The sequence below is a fragment of the Pararge aegeria genome, chromosome 8 (genome assembly GCF_905163445.1).
Source record: "Pararge aegeria chromosome 8, ilParAegt1.1, whole genome shotgun sequence".
NCBI classification, from domain to species: domain Eukaryota; kingdom Metazoa; phylum Arthropoda; class Insecta; order Lepidoptera; family Nymphalidae; genus Pararge; species Pararge aegeria.
The window spans coordinates 9,221,650-9,235,781 of record NC_053187.1 but is presented as its reverse complement, the minus strand read 5'-3'; the positions used below and the strand labels follow the sequence as shown (position 1 = coordinate 9,235,781).

The following is a 14,132-nucleotide window of genomic DNA, read 5'->3' as shown; positions in this document are numbered from 1 at the left end:
AATTAATGTCGTCTTATTGATGGCTAGTATAATAACTCCTTTAAAGTGCTCTTGACCTTAGACTGCATCATCAGTGCTCGTCCAATACTACTTTAAGTCATAGATAAAACATCTTTATATTTCAATCCATATGAAATACTAGTTGTACCCTGCCTCACTTCGATGTGGCACATTTTTATGGAACGGTTGAGAATTTAAACATTACATATGTCAGCGAGTGTTTTTCTCGCTTACGGCAGATGGCGCGGCCACTGGTACATCGATCGATAAAAAAAACTGTAGTTTCGCGGTCGCGGATATGTGACTGATGCAAAAAATAGATAAAAACAATCCTTGATGCGGATTATCATGCTAAAATTTCAGCTCGATCGGTGCAGAACTTTTGAGTTTTTGAAACGTACACAAACCAACATAACATTTTTATATATGTAGATATATGTAGGTCTTAGGTGAAAACCTAGTCATATAACTCAAAGATTTATTATAAGCAAAAATAATATAAAAAATATTCTGAGAATCTCGGACCGAGATTAATAACTTTAATCATCACAAATCATACAACCTTAATCTACCTACCTTAAACTTCATATCTACCTACCAATTTATTTGTGAAATTTTAAGCTTTTTGTTTTTTTTTTATCTTTCTGAATGAATTTTACCTAATATATCTCTGGGGATCAACAGAGGGTATTTAATCAATCTAATCCAGAGTATTCAGATGACAGATTGAACTGGGAACAGTAAGAAAAGTATAGCACAACTTAATTCAATTCTTCGTCACAGTATTTTGGATTTGATTGATTAATAATTTCAGGCGTATAACAGCCCCTTTGTTGGTCCCCAGTACGTTTTAAAAACCAGTACGCAATAATTACGTAGCTATAACTTTGCATTGACCTACTAGATTTCTTCATTTTATGTTTTACCTACAATATATATCAATTAATTATTCCTAAAAATTATCAAGGTAATCAATTAATGTCTATAAAGTAGATACCTTATCCTAAACAACCAACTGATTCAGACTGATGATTATAATAAATTAATAAACAAATAATTAATAATTTATTTTGTAAGTATAATATATGGAAACGTTTTCATAAATAACGACAAAATATACCTAGATTGTACTAGTTCACGAATTATGTAATATGGAGGCTGTCCCAGTCCACAGTCCACCAATTTACGAGTAGGTAAGCCAAAATATTCAAAGCTCTTTTGTTTAATATTTAAAAAAAAAAGTTTTAAGTTCTATCAGTTTGTTTTTTTAATTTATTAGCTTTAAATAATTTAATACAAGTAACGGTTATAAATAATAAGTATAAAAAACACAACCCACCACAATAAATCTGTGAATATTGATGACAATTGAAGAATTAGGCAAGTACATAGGAAGTTTAAAAACAATAGATTTTATCAGTATGCTTTCCTTAACTTTAAACTCGAGCTGTTAATACTTTGAAGCCAACTTTCTATATATTGTGGACATTTTAAACGGCAATCTGATCCTGGCAAACCTTTCAGTAGGAAAGCCATAGTTTCCTTGCAGGTGCCAATACCATATTGTCGGGATAGCAGCAAACATCGCAGTCTGTTGTCATGGAGCGTTGTCACTTCGTGTTCAAAGAATAAACTCCTGTCGTCCCAGTAAACCAACTGCAAGTTTTAATGATAATTTTTTAGGTCGACAGGGTGCATATGCTAGGGTGCGTTAACTGGGTTGTTTGACCGCTTGTATTCGACATTTAAATATAATAAAAAATCTATGTTCAAACTAAGGCATGAGCATTCATCTTGCAATAAAAGCAATAGTTTAGTAACTAAGAATGGTTATAATTTAGATAAGGAAATCTAACTAACTGGCTTTTGTTAGAACCCAATTATACTGTGACATATTTTTTATTGAGTAGATAGATTATTTTACCTTTGTTTTTATTTTATAGGGAACAAACAATGGCAAAGGTTCTTCTGATATTATGAAGGTGGACCCTTGTAAAGACCTTATTCCTGATTGCCTACTGCGATGGTATATTCCTGTTCGATCGTAGAAATGATATCTTGCAAAATCGATTTCGCGAACCAGTCTCGCCATACGAATGCATTTGAAACCAACGTCACAGTCTTGAAAAGTACCAATTCCTAAGAAAAATTGAAAAAATACATTTTAAGAAGTCTCTTTTTTCATACAGTCATAATCATTTAGATTGTTTTCCACTTACCAAGCAGGTGGCCTACCTGCTGGTAAGTGAAAAACAATGGCTATAATAACAACACTTCGCAGGGCATGCAAGGAACACGTCCTGCATGCCGCGTCCAACAACCTGAGGCGTAGTGTTAAGCTTCAGGCAGCATGCTTCTGTAATTTCACCGGCAAACATGCCCTTTAGATCGGACTACAGTATTACAATAATGTGCTTAGCAGCTAAAATAAACATGGTGTTAGGTAGCACTTCCCCGGACGAGCACTGTCAGAATAAGCTCTACTACTATCTACTACTACTACTACTAAACATAGAAAACACTATCATATAATTACAGAGACAATATATATTAACACTAGCTGACCCCAGCGCCATCTATCGGGTTGATTTGTGAATCTATACCATCCATGGTGCCACCCAAACGCATACCAAAAAATTAATTCAAATCGGTCCAGCCGTTTAGGAGGATTTCAGTAACATACACACGCACACAAGAAATATATATATATATATATATATATATATATATATATATTTATATATATATATATATATATATATATAAAGATGAAAATTCGTTTTGATTAGCTGACACTTTTCGCTATTGGCTAAAATACTCACTACATTGAGAATATCATAATTTCAGCCAATGACAACAATCACGTTAATGTTCATGTGATAATCAAAGGTTTATTGATTGGTCTAAAGGTTTACCTACTCTATAGTTAGTAGGTATACCTACGCACTCTGAGCACTGTTTACACAAACGGCTTGATTTTGATCTCACCTTTAAAGTCAGTCCAAATCGATAGTTAATAACATACCGTATATCGTAGTAACGTCACACAAAGAGAATCCATTTTGGTAGAGGCGTCCACTGAATACTGTAAAGCAAGTTCGAAGAATGTAATTCACGTCACATAAAATATAAATGATAACAGTTATTACTAAGAACCACAAATAAATCATTTTGTTTCTTGGTTTTAAATATTATAATATTTTTTCCAAAGAGTGCAAGTGAGTACATTCACTATTAACTAAAACAGTTTAATAATGCATAAGTACCTACTCCGTTTAATGTAATATGTAATTTAAATGAATTTACAAAGTTCCAATCATTGACCTCAGTCTTTGTATTTCTATTATTTAATTTCAATCCTAGGTTCTTCAGTCGAATCTGCATTCAAAATTTGCAGGTGGTAGAGTCACTATAAATAGGCAGAATTTAAATTTAATATGTGCTTAGAAAATCAAAACCTATCTAGGTATATCATTTGTTCGAGTGGCTAAAGATGCATAACATAATAACATCAAGATGCCGACGCATTCTTCTTCTTCTGTACTCATGGCTACTTGAGGAGTGGTTTTTAAAGTCAGTATTTTAAAAAGTTTATTGAAGTAAAACTTCTTTAGGCGCGACAAGGGAGTATTTAATACTTAGATAGGTGTAAAACTTAGATGGTCGTAAGTATATGTCATATACTCCACGCTTCTTGTCTTATATGGCAGCAAGTGGCAAATATCATAATCAATTAGGATTATTTATTTCCAAACCAATCAATTGTGAATAGCAAAGTGAATAAACAATTTAACAGTTTTCAACAGTTTAAAAAAATATATTAAATTGCAAAGTTTTTTGAAAATGTCTAAATATACTTGTTTATTTTTTTAATAAAATATACCTACATTATAAATAAATTTTCTGACGATTGCGACATTGTATAATGTTAAATGACAAGGTTATATTGACATGTGCTGATCTAACCTTTAATTTTGTACTTTTAATTATTTTACTTAAAAAATAAAAATATTTATATAATGTGAAAGTGATATTAATGAATTTTAAATAGATTATTAAATGAAATGAAATAGTGAATATTAAATGGCGGAGGCTCGGGAACATTTTACTCTTTCATCAATAAATAATAATAAAAGTTTTACTTCAATCGCGCTTAAAGATTACAACCACACACTTTTTTTTATTCTTAAGTACCTAGGTAGCTTTATAGCAAGTTATACAGTCTATAGCAAGTCTCATAATGTCCTGTGTTTATTTAATGTGTTAGACCAGTGTTACCACGAGCTCCATCTTCATTTCAAGTATTGTCACGAATTTATTATTGTCCGTGATAATAGCCCTCGGCCAAGAGGGTCACATTACCCCTAGTATAAGAGTCGCACACTCGCAATCGTGAAGTCGTTACTGAGTATCGAAACCATTGATTTAGTATGTAGATATATCAAAACAGTATAACATCATAGTAAAATGGATGCAATTAAATGTTCCTATCTTAAAGAAGTACTTTCGTTGTAGATTCTTCTCGCAGACCTAAGTCTGGCGGGGTAAGGGCCTCAAAGCCTTGTCTCCTTACCTGGGCAAATACCTATATTATCGCGGTGAAGATCTTGTCTCTGTGTAGGTCTTTAAGTCATTAAGCCTGCACGGCTAGCATGGGCAGGAGTCAATTATATCCCCGGGGAAAGGATTTAAATTTATTTTCTCCCACAGCTTAATCAACTCTCAGAGCACTGGCGCACAAGTGGAAATAATATCCAAATAATATATGTGTATTCATAAACGGGGATGAACTTCTCCTATTCCATGTTCCCGTGATTTAGCAGGTGGTCATGTTAATTGTATACCTTGACAGGGGATATAATCGGGGGATATAACTTTTATCTCCCGCCCGTGCTAGCCCTGCTGCTATGTTATTGACGTTTCCAATCCATGACACCTATTCACACATGATGAGATAGTATAATATGAAAGATAACTGATTGCCCTCTAAGAGCAGCGATCCTACAATAAAGGTGGACTTATAAGTGCTTATATTTTAAGTAGGAAGGATAGATACTAGAGCTTATAGCTAATTGAGTTGGCAACCGCTTAGTAAACGCAAAAGCATTAAGCTGGTAGATATCGAAAGCATCGGGAAACGGGCCTCAAAGCCTTGTCTCCTTACCCGCGAAAATAACTATCTGCTCGCGGTGAAGATCTTGTCTCCGTGTAGGTCTTTAGGCCGTTAAGGTTAAGTCCTTCTATGTTATTGTCGTTTCAAATCCATGACACCTGTGCTGTGTAGCAGGTGTGTAGTCGTCTCGAAATTAAGCTTTAAAACAAATGCAATATGTTCGATTTAGTCTGACGTTATTGTGTTTCGATATTCGAAAACCACACGACGGTTTTGAGCGTGAAAAGCTCATTCTACGGGTACAGATTGTGTTTAACTTACGCACGAACTTGCATTTGTATTAATTAGGTAGCCCATATTTATTAAGTAAAGGTAGGAACTCTATAATGTGAGGGGTAGTTGCGACGAATTCATATGTCTATTCACAGTGTACGAAGAAGCCTACTCGCCAACATGTCATCAGTTTGAAAAAGCTAATCAGCACTGAAAACTGCGGATTTTAAAAAACTTTCACCAATGTGCCTATCTTAGTATGTTTCTTGTTACTATGAAGAGAATATCTTCTTAAATATGTTTTTTGTGCTACTAATTACTTATAACATTATTTTGCCAAGCCAGCCAGTTAGTTTTTCATTGCAAGTGCTACTTAAAAAGAGTAATTAAGTGCTTCATTTTAATGTGATTCTTTTGATTTGGGTAACTGTGCTTGCCTGACTGGCAAGCACAGTTACCCAAATCAAAAATGATATTTAACTTTTTTATCTTATATTCAAATTATTTAACTATTCGTTTTTCTCAGAAGTGCTCTTTGTAGAATTTTTTAAATAGCTTTTATCTTTGGAAAGCTATTGAGTATTGATATCAAGAGGTTCTTCAGTGTTACCTATGTAAATGAGAGCTCTTTGGTAAATTAATGAAAACGATACAGTTTTAATATCACATTTTTAATTAATTTATTACATAAAACTATTACAATTATTACACATAAAAATTATTTACATTCACAATTAAGTTATAAAACATATTATTTAGCATCAAGAGATCACATATCTTTAAGATATACAATCCTACTTAAAATTGTACGCAGGTAAGTTTATACCTACATAAGTAGGTAACATACTTAGCTATAAGTATTAGGTTAATCAATATTTATGATTAAAATCTTATAGGCTAACCTGTGGCAATTTTCTAAAGAAGTACAAGCACAATTTGTATGGCGCAAAAACGTAGATCTTTATTTGGCCGTAAATTGCCACACGTGATGAGATAGGATAATATGAAAGATAACGGAAGAGGATAACGGATTGCTCTCGAAGAGCAGCGATCCTACAATGAAGGTAGACAGTTACTTACTACACTTTAGTATATTGCCAGTAGGAAGGACAGATACTAGAGCTTAGAGCTTAGTTGGCCACCGCTTAGTAAACGCAAAAGCAAGCTGTGAGATATCGAAAGCAGCGGGGAACTATGCACAACTCGCTAACAACAGAATTAGAAGCAAGCAAAATATTTTCACTCTTCCACTATTCTGTAGGGTACTACAATAGGCTGAAGACAGTACTACTAGTTTAGTGATGACTATTGCACTGCCTGCAATCAGGGGCACAAGCGGGCGGGGTGTGTGAATGCTGAAACGGCAGCAGCAACGGTCCTGATAGCGCAGGTAACGCTGGCAAAGGCACCAACCACTCAGACCCACACACTCGACCCATCACTAGGGTCGGTAACAAAGGTGCCCTGGGCCCTACGGGGCGAAATGCGGACCATCGCGCTTCTAGCTCCTCGGTACTGGAAACGGAGGTTTCGAATCTGGTACTGCTTGAGCCGACGCTTGAAGTGGATTTGTCTCGCTGAGCCTAAAAAGTAAAAAACTTTTCAATTTTATAAAACAAAACACCAGTGAATTAACTGTGGAGTTACAGGCGATCACGACTTTTCATTAAAAATATACCTATCAGACTGTATACTGAAAATCATCCTCAAAACCTAGGTACGAGTGCCAGTTTATTTGTGGTTATACGACTAGGTAGGTACCACGAGGCGAAAGTGGAGAGATGAACGGCGATGAGAAAGAGGTATTGCAATTCAATACAGTATACCTACCTACAAAATACAGTATTTCCGTTTTCATACATGCTTGCCTATAAAATGGTAAATACCTATAAAATGGTAAAAGATTAGGTGCCTCAGGCTGAGCGTATTTTGACTTTGTGCAGTTAAAACGAGTGTGAAACTTTGTATCGTTTTAATTGTTTCTTAAGTATGAGGTAAGGCTGAGCACGCATTATAGATCGGCCTTAGTGACGACAAGGTTATTGACCAGGGGAAGACATCTAGCAGATATATAGTACAAACTGTAAAAATGAATAGGGGTTACTTTCGTCTACTGTTAGTAACCCACAATTGATTCGTCCGCGTGGAAATAATTTTCCCATGGGACGAAAATAGCTTTTCGTGACGAAAAGTGTCTTATCTCTTTCTTTTTCTTTATTCCACTACAAGTAAGGCCTTGGCTGCAATCTCACCTGGTGTGATCATGCATTCTTAGATGGTAGCGGGCTAACCTGTTAGGGAGTATGGAATTCATACCCCTAATCAGCTTCTCCGCGACATCGTACCGGAACACTAAATCGCTTAGCGGTACGTCATAGTCGGTAGGGTGGTAACTAGACACGGCCAAGGCTTCCCACCAGACCAGACCAGAGAAAATTCAGAATTCCCAATTTACCGATAATTGAACCCGGGGATACTTAAATTCACAGTTGCGACAGGAAGCTCGTCAAAATCAAATCTCAGTTCAAGAAATGTTCTATCTGTACGTACCTATAAAAATTTAAAATCAAGTCTGTCAAGTCGTTGATTTATAAGCAAAGAACATAATATACCTAAGTATCTGCACAAAATGTAAACGTGATTTAATAAGAAGTAAGATTCCTATGTAAGTAAAATTAATGAATTTACATGAATAGCATTGCAATGCTCGACAGCACGGAGTAGGTCATGGTTGCAACGCCGAAGCACCAGCTCTAAGACAGAGCGCTTTTTCCCCGGGAACAGCTTCCTCAGCATCTCCAGTCCGGCAGAACTGACATTTCCACTTTCCTCATTCACTCCCATGCTGCATGAACAACGTTCAAAAATTTAAAATTAGCATTATTACATACTTTCGTAAAATCAGAAAACAAAGAAATATTTTTTTTAAGATGTATCTATTTGTTCGTAAACGATTATAATTTCTGAAATTACTAAAAGATTTGAATAATTCTTTCACCGTTAAAGCTTTTAGATCCAGATGTAACATGAGCTGTATATGAGTAGGTACTTATTTCGCTAGAGCAGAGGTCGGCTCGGCTAGCTATGAAATTACTTAGGTAGGTAATTTTGAAATGTATAGATTCAACAAACAAACTTATCCTAATATTGATGTAATTTTAGGAGTTTCGTACCTACAAGAAAGGGATCCTATTACTAAGCCTCCCGTCTGTCTGTCAGCGGGTTGTATCTCATGAATCGAATCCTAGGTAAACATTCAAAATACTCACAAAGAATAGGTATTTCAACTGTCGCTAAAACGAATAATAAAAATAACGTATAGACTATAACAATATTAATAATAATATTAAAAGTAATAATATAACTTGTAGTGCAGTTTAGGCTGCATAAAATTAGTAATCCATTTAAGGGTAATTGTTTATCTTTTTTTAACAAATTACCAGATAAAATCCTTGAGATGTCTCTAAATAAGTTCAAAGTTTATATAAAACACTAGCTGTTGCCCGCGACTTCGTCTGCGTTAGATTTTGTTTTTAAAGTATTCAGTATCGCTAAGCCTTAAATGAGTATAGTAGTATATATATATAACATGTGACTGTCAATTAATTATAGACAAATAATTTGCAATAAAATAAAATTGCGACTATAATTAAAGATCTAAGCTATCCTATCTCTTAAGTTGGAGCAGACTGCTCACGGTGTGCCAATTTAATTTAAAATCGGTTAAGTAGTTTAGGAGTCCATCGCGGACAAACATCGTGACAGGAGATTTATATATATTAAGATAAGCTTATAGAGAAATCTTATTATAAAATTAAGGATTACATGTATGGTAAAAAAACTTGGGTATGAATTGCTAGACTAGACTGTGAGATAATGATAACAAAAAAAAACTGTATAAGTTTGTTGTGGGCTCTTCGTAAAACAGGGCGCGTTTGGAACCATCCTAGCTTTAGTTTTAAGTTAACGAATGCAGTGCAGTTATCACCATCACTAACATTAGTGTAACATTTAAATGTATGAACGCTTCATAAGTGCCTGTAATAAGGTCTACATGAATAAAACATATTTGAATTTGAATTTGAATTTAAAAATTAAAAAAAACACTAAAACTTTTTTATAATTTTCATGTCGATTTCTCTAACTACTAGCAGGTTAGAGAAATTATTGGTTGTGATATACGGACGGAAGGATTTAGTTGCACCATTTTTACTGGTTTGGCACAAACCCCAAATAAGGTAGTCACTTATATAGTAGGGTAAAGTCACTCTCTGAATCCAAAAAGCAGGGTGCCTGCCAACGGCGCCATTCGGCTGTCAGTTTCTTAAAGTAGGTATAATAAGAAATCATTGACATTTTTGTTACTAAGTAATTTTGAGATAATATGGAAAAATAATATGTATTCAGAACGCTTCATAAGTGCCTGAATTACCTACGGCAATTTTTGATTTGACTTGATTTATAGAAAATATATCTACGTGTCCAATCCACTCTTTGCCCTTTTTGTACCAAACGCGCGTAACATACCAGGACCTAGATGCGATTGTAGAGGTGCCAGCGGAGTCAGGAGTTGCACTGCAGCAATCAGGAAGAGAATCACTCGTCTCGCTATCGATGTGAATTGGCTGAAAAGAAAACTTAATTGAAACAAGAGAATTATTTTATTGGTATGTATTTACCCTCATTCGTCTCTATTTATTTATATTCCGTTACCTATTTAGTTAATATTCCTGGGGCAGTGGTAAAAACGTGGCGTAACGTCGAAATAGTAATGCAGTGTTTCTACCAAAGAAAAAAACAAAATTCATTTATTTCATGTAGGCCTAATTTATAAGCACTTTTGAAACGTCAAGTCAGTCAACGGTCTACCACCGGTTCGGAAGGCAGATTCTACTGAGAAGAGCCGGCAAGAAACTCAGCAGATTGCTCGCTTTTAACCCTTTACTTTTCCAAGGTGCTGTCAGTTAAAGTGAGACAAAACACTACTTAACTATTCCAACGTTATGTTACGTGTTTTACAAGTTGGACTTGTCAATTTCTTAATTTGTCTCATCATCTGGATGCCTGGTATTCTTCTTCTGTTCGAAATACCAGTTCATTTCTACCGCGCACTTGCAAATTATGGAACAATCTCCCATCTGATGTGTTTCCTCAAAAATGCAATCTAGGGTTATTCAAGGGGCGGATAAACAAATTCCTTAAAAGCCGGCAACGCATAGGTGGCTCCTCTGGTGCTGCAGATGTTTATGGGCGGCGGTGACCCACTTGCTCGTTTGCCCGCTATTAATATTTAAAAAAAAAATGTATAAAGTGAAAATTTACAGTTTGATCTTCCGCAGCTGAGTCAGTTTCTGGGCCAGGGCTGGGACAGGGACCGGTGACCCGCATGCCGTAGATCCGTCCCGGTGGCAACGACTCCAATGCAGTGCCACTCTGGACCGACGCCAAATGCAATGCTATCTTGTCCTCGGCAGCTTGTTGTCTTTTTAAAGCAACCTAATAAAAAACATAAGTAAACTTAATATTATTTAAGTAGTAGTAGAACTTTTCTTTTGATCCGATGAGATCAGCACTGTCACGAAAAGTTCTACTAGTACTACTGCAATACTACCTTCGCAAACATAAGAATTTAACACAACCTTTCCCCTATGAATTTCCCCAAAGAATTTGTAGATTCGTACCGATCTTCTTTGCGTACGAATCTCCTTTTAATTTTTCAGGCTGCTTTTAAAAGCTTATTAGAAATTCGAATATCACAGTGAATTTGAGATTTCATGATTAGTCAATCAGTAAGTTAATGAGTGATATTTTGCTTTCATACTTATTCTAATAATTTTAAACTTAACTGAAATGCTTGAACTTTGTGATATCCTTTTCCAGTAAAGCAGTGTAAAAAGGACAGCACTGCTTTTAGATCTGCTAATTTAATTTAGTTTACAATAGAATCGGCAAGATTTACTTATTGTAAAAAAAATACATTATATTCTTCCTAATTTATCCGCAGACATTGACCGATCGGTAAACTGATATATAAATTAATTTAGCAGAAAATCAATGACAAACAGACAAATGTTTGCGTTTGGTAAGCGGTCACCCAGGGGACCTCGGTGGGGCATCACCGCACCCGGGGCGTTCGCCGCCTCATTGGAAACGAAAACAAAACTTGATCCCTACAAATCAAATTGAGACTGCAATAGAATACGTAATACCTACCTACTAATAAAGTTAAATTAAGCTTATTAGTAGATATTTGACTAGAGGTAGAGCTTTTTGTGACTGAAGAAGATCAAAGCATTAATAATATTTTTTTTCTTGAGTCGCTAGGCCAATGAAAATGGAAGAGTGAACTATACTATAGATCAAAGAGTTTAACTAAATGTGGGCATAATAACTAAACCAACTAGATACGAGGCCACTTTCAGTTTCATTAATCCGAGCTGGTACTGAAAATTTACTGTCAGAAAAATCACATTGCCTGTCAACTTTGTTTGTAGCGGGTTATCTGTCATGGTATATTGCAGTGTTAACAACCCGCACCCCTGAATCCTGATAACTTTCTTCGCGATGTCGTGTCGGACCGCTAAATCGATATGCACGTCTTTTTCGCTAGAGTGTTGGTAGCCAGAGGCATTGCCGACGCCCAACCAATGAGATCAACTAGGTTCTTCAACTGTAAGACAGTAAATATCGAGCACAAGCATTCGAGCACTATAATAGCAAAGCTTCCGCGCTTCAAAAGCAGATGATAAAAAGCGAAATATCACACAAATTCCCGCTGAAAGTGGTAGGACATCGACAGCGATGCATTACTGAACAAACCGATCGATGTTCATCCGGCGTGTACCGTAAACACGTGCCACTTGTTTAAATAAACCCCGGCACCACATTAGCCGGTCTCGATTACACTACATTAAAACACATTAACGCTTACAAGGCGCGGTATTCCAAAATTGGGTAACGTATTCGATGTTTTAAAGATAAAGAAAACCTACCTCACAATATAAATTGAATGCAAGTTAAATAAAAAGCTAAATAGGACTAAAAAAAAGTTACCACGTTAAGTTAGCATTCCGATACAATGCAGGTTAGACACCACAGAGGTATGGAATTAATATAATTACATGAGATTGCAGGTCTACGTTACTACTACGATGAGGGTTCAGGTCAAAAAACTCTTCTTCTTGCCTTTATCCCGCCGTATCATGTCTTCTTTAAACATGCAGACTCATTTTCGATTTTGGCATATTTTTGGGCCTGCCATGCCGTTCCTTAGCAATGTTTTTTTAAGACCAATCTCCCTTTCGGTGAAAATGGCTGTCTATTAGTTTATATTCTGAGCTTTTGATCGCATCGTCACAGTCTCCCAGAGAAATTTAGAAGTTCATCTTCTCTTGCTACAGTAGTGAACGATATAAACAACGTATTTTTACTCGGACAAGACTTATAAGTACTCTAAATGCTGTTCAGTCATTTGATTTTTAAGTTACTTGTTTTCAATCAATTTTTTTTACTCTACACTTTTGAGTTACAAATATGAGAAGAACTTGTAAGAAGTACTAGGAGGTACCTATACTTTTAAAGAAATTTCTAAGTATGTTAAATATCTACTTATTTAGCTTTCAATTCTTACAGCTAATGCCTCCATGAATTTAACAGAGTTGTATTTAAAAATGCCGACATCAATATCGCTGCTTGTAAATTACTTCAAAACGGGTGTCTTATTATAGGTATATAAACCTTTTATATATCTTTGTGGCTAGAGAAAACAGAACTTTTTAATGCATCAGATTATTAAATTTTGCCGCAATTTAGTCTGCGTTTGTTTTCGACGGAATAGGGGAACCCATTGTTTTCCTGGGATAAAATTTTTTTATGTCGGTCTTCAAGATGCGTGCTTATAAACGTAGTTATTAGGAAGGACTACCATTTAGCGGCACATGCCTACAACGCTGGGTCCTATCAACTCATATATGGACTTATTTTATTAATGTCCTGTCCCAAATACTGTTCTTACTTCTGCTGACCAAAAAGCATATTCACCTACCGCTTCTCTCGCCCAACAGCTTAGAACAAATAATTTGTATTTATATACCTAACATCCGAAGCTGCTATCCTTAGATCCTACAGAGAGGTAGGTAAAAGCAAGAACACCTTTGCGCCTGCAAATATTTCAAGCAATAATTAAGTATATAATTTAATATACTTAATTATTGGTACTTAATAAGCTTTTATTCCTATTGGTCAGAAAGTGAGTATGAAAGGCACAGGACCTGTCCTGAAAAACCAAATGTTTCTAGACTTAAATACAATTTACCTGGGCAGCCATTATCCTCTGTCGTTCTTTGATCAGTCCACATTTGGGGCACTGGCAATCACGATACGCACACGCCTTCTTATGACCCCGAAGACTCGAAATAAGTCCGTGGTTTCGACAACGAGCGCACTTTGGGACTCTAGTCCTACCGTTATTCATTTTGCGTAAAGCTTTAATATTTCACACCGTTTAAAACTATGTTTATCTACTTTAAACTTCTATTGCCTCATTGGAAAAACATCTATACAAGTCTTATAGTTATTTTTTTTAATAATTATAAAATATTATAGATGCAATTTTAAATCGGATTCATTAACTTTCGTAAAGCTAATTTACGCCCACCATTATCATTCAAACTGGCATATCACAGAACATAATAATTATTAACTATATCGTCCACCCAAACAGCACTCCTCCCCGAAACTATCCATA

At 35.5% G+C, this 14,132-nt stretch overlaps 1 protein-coding gene across 1 annotated transcript; it reads right to left on the bottom strand.

Moving 5' to 3' along the window:
• Positions 1 to 1,416: 1,416 nt before the first annotated feature.
• Positions 1,417 to 13,859, bottom strand: LOC120625991 (doublesex- and mab-3-related transcription factor A2). Its single transcript, XM_039893271.1, has 6 exons — positions 13,701 to 13,859; positions 10,709 to 10,882; positions 9,914 to 10,011; positions 8,075 to 8,231; positions 6,862 to 6,969; positions 1,417 to 1,656 (listed from the first exon to the last, which is right to left on the bottom strand). The coding sequence occupies exons 1-6, from the start codon at positions 13,857 to 13,859 to the stop codon at positions 1,417 to 1,419; spliced, it is 936 nt and encodes a 311-aa protein (XP_039749205.1).
• Between the last annotated feature and the right edge of the window lie 273 nt (positions 13,860 to 14,132).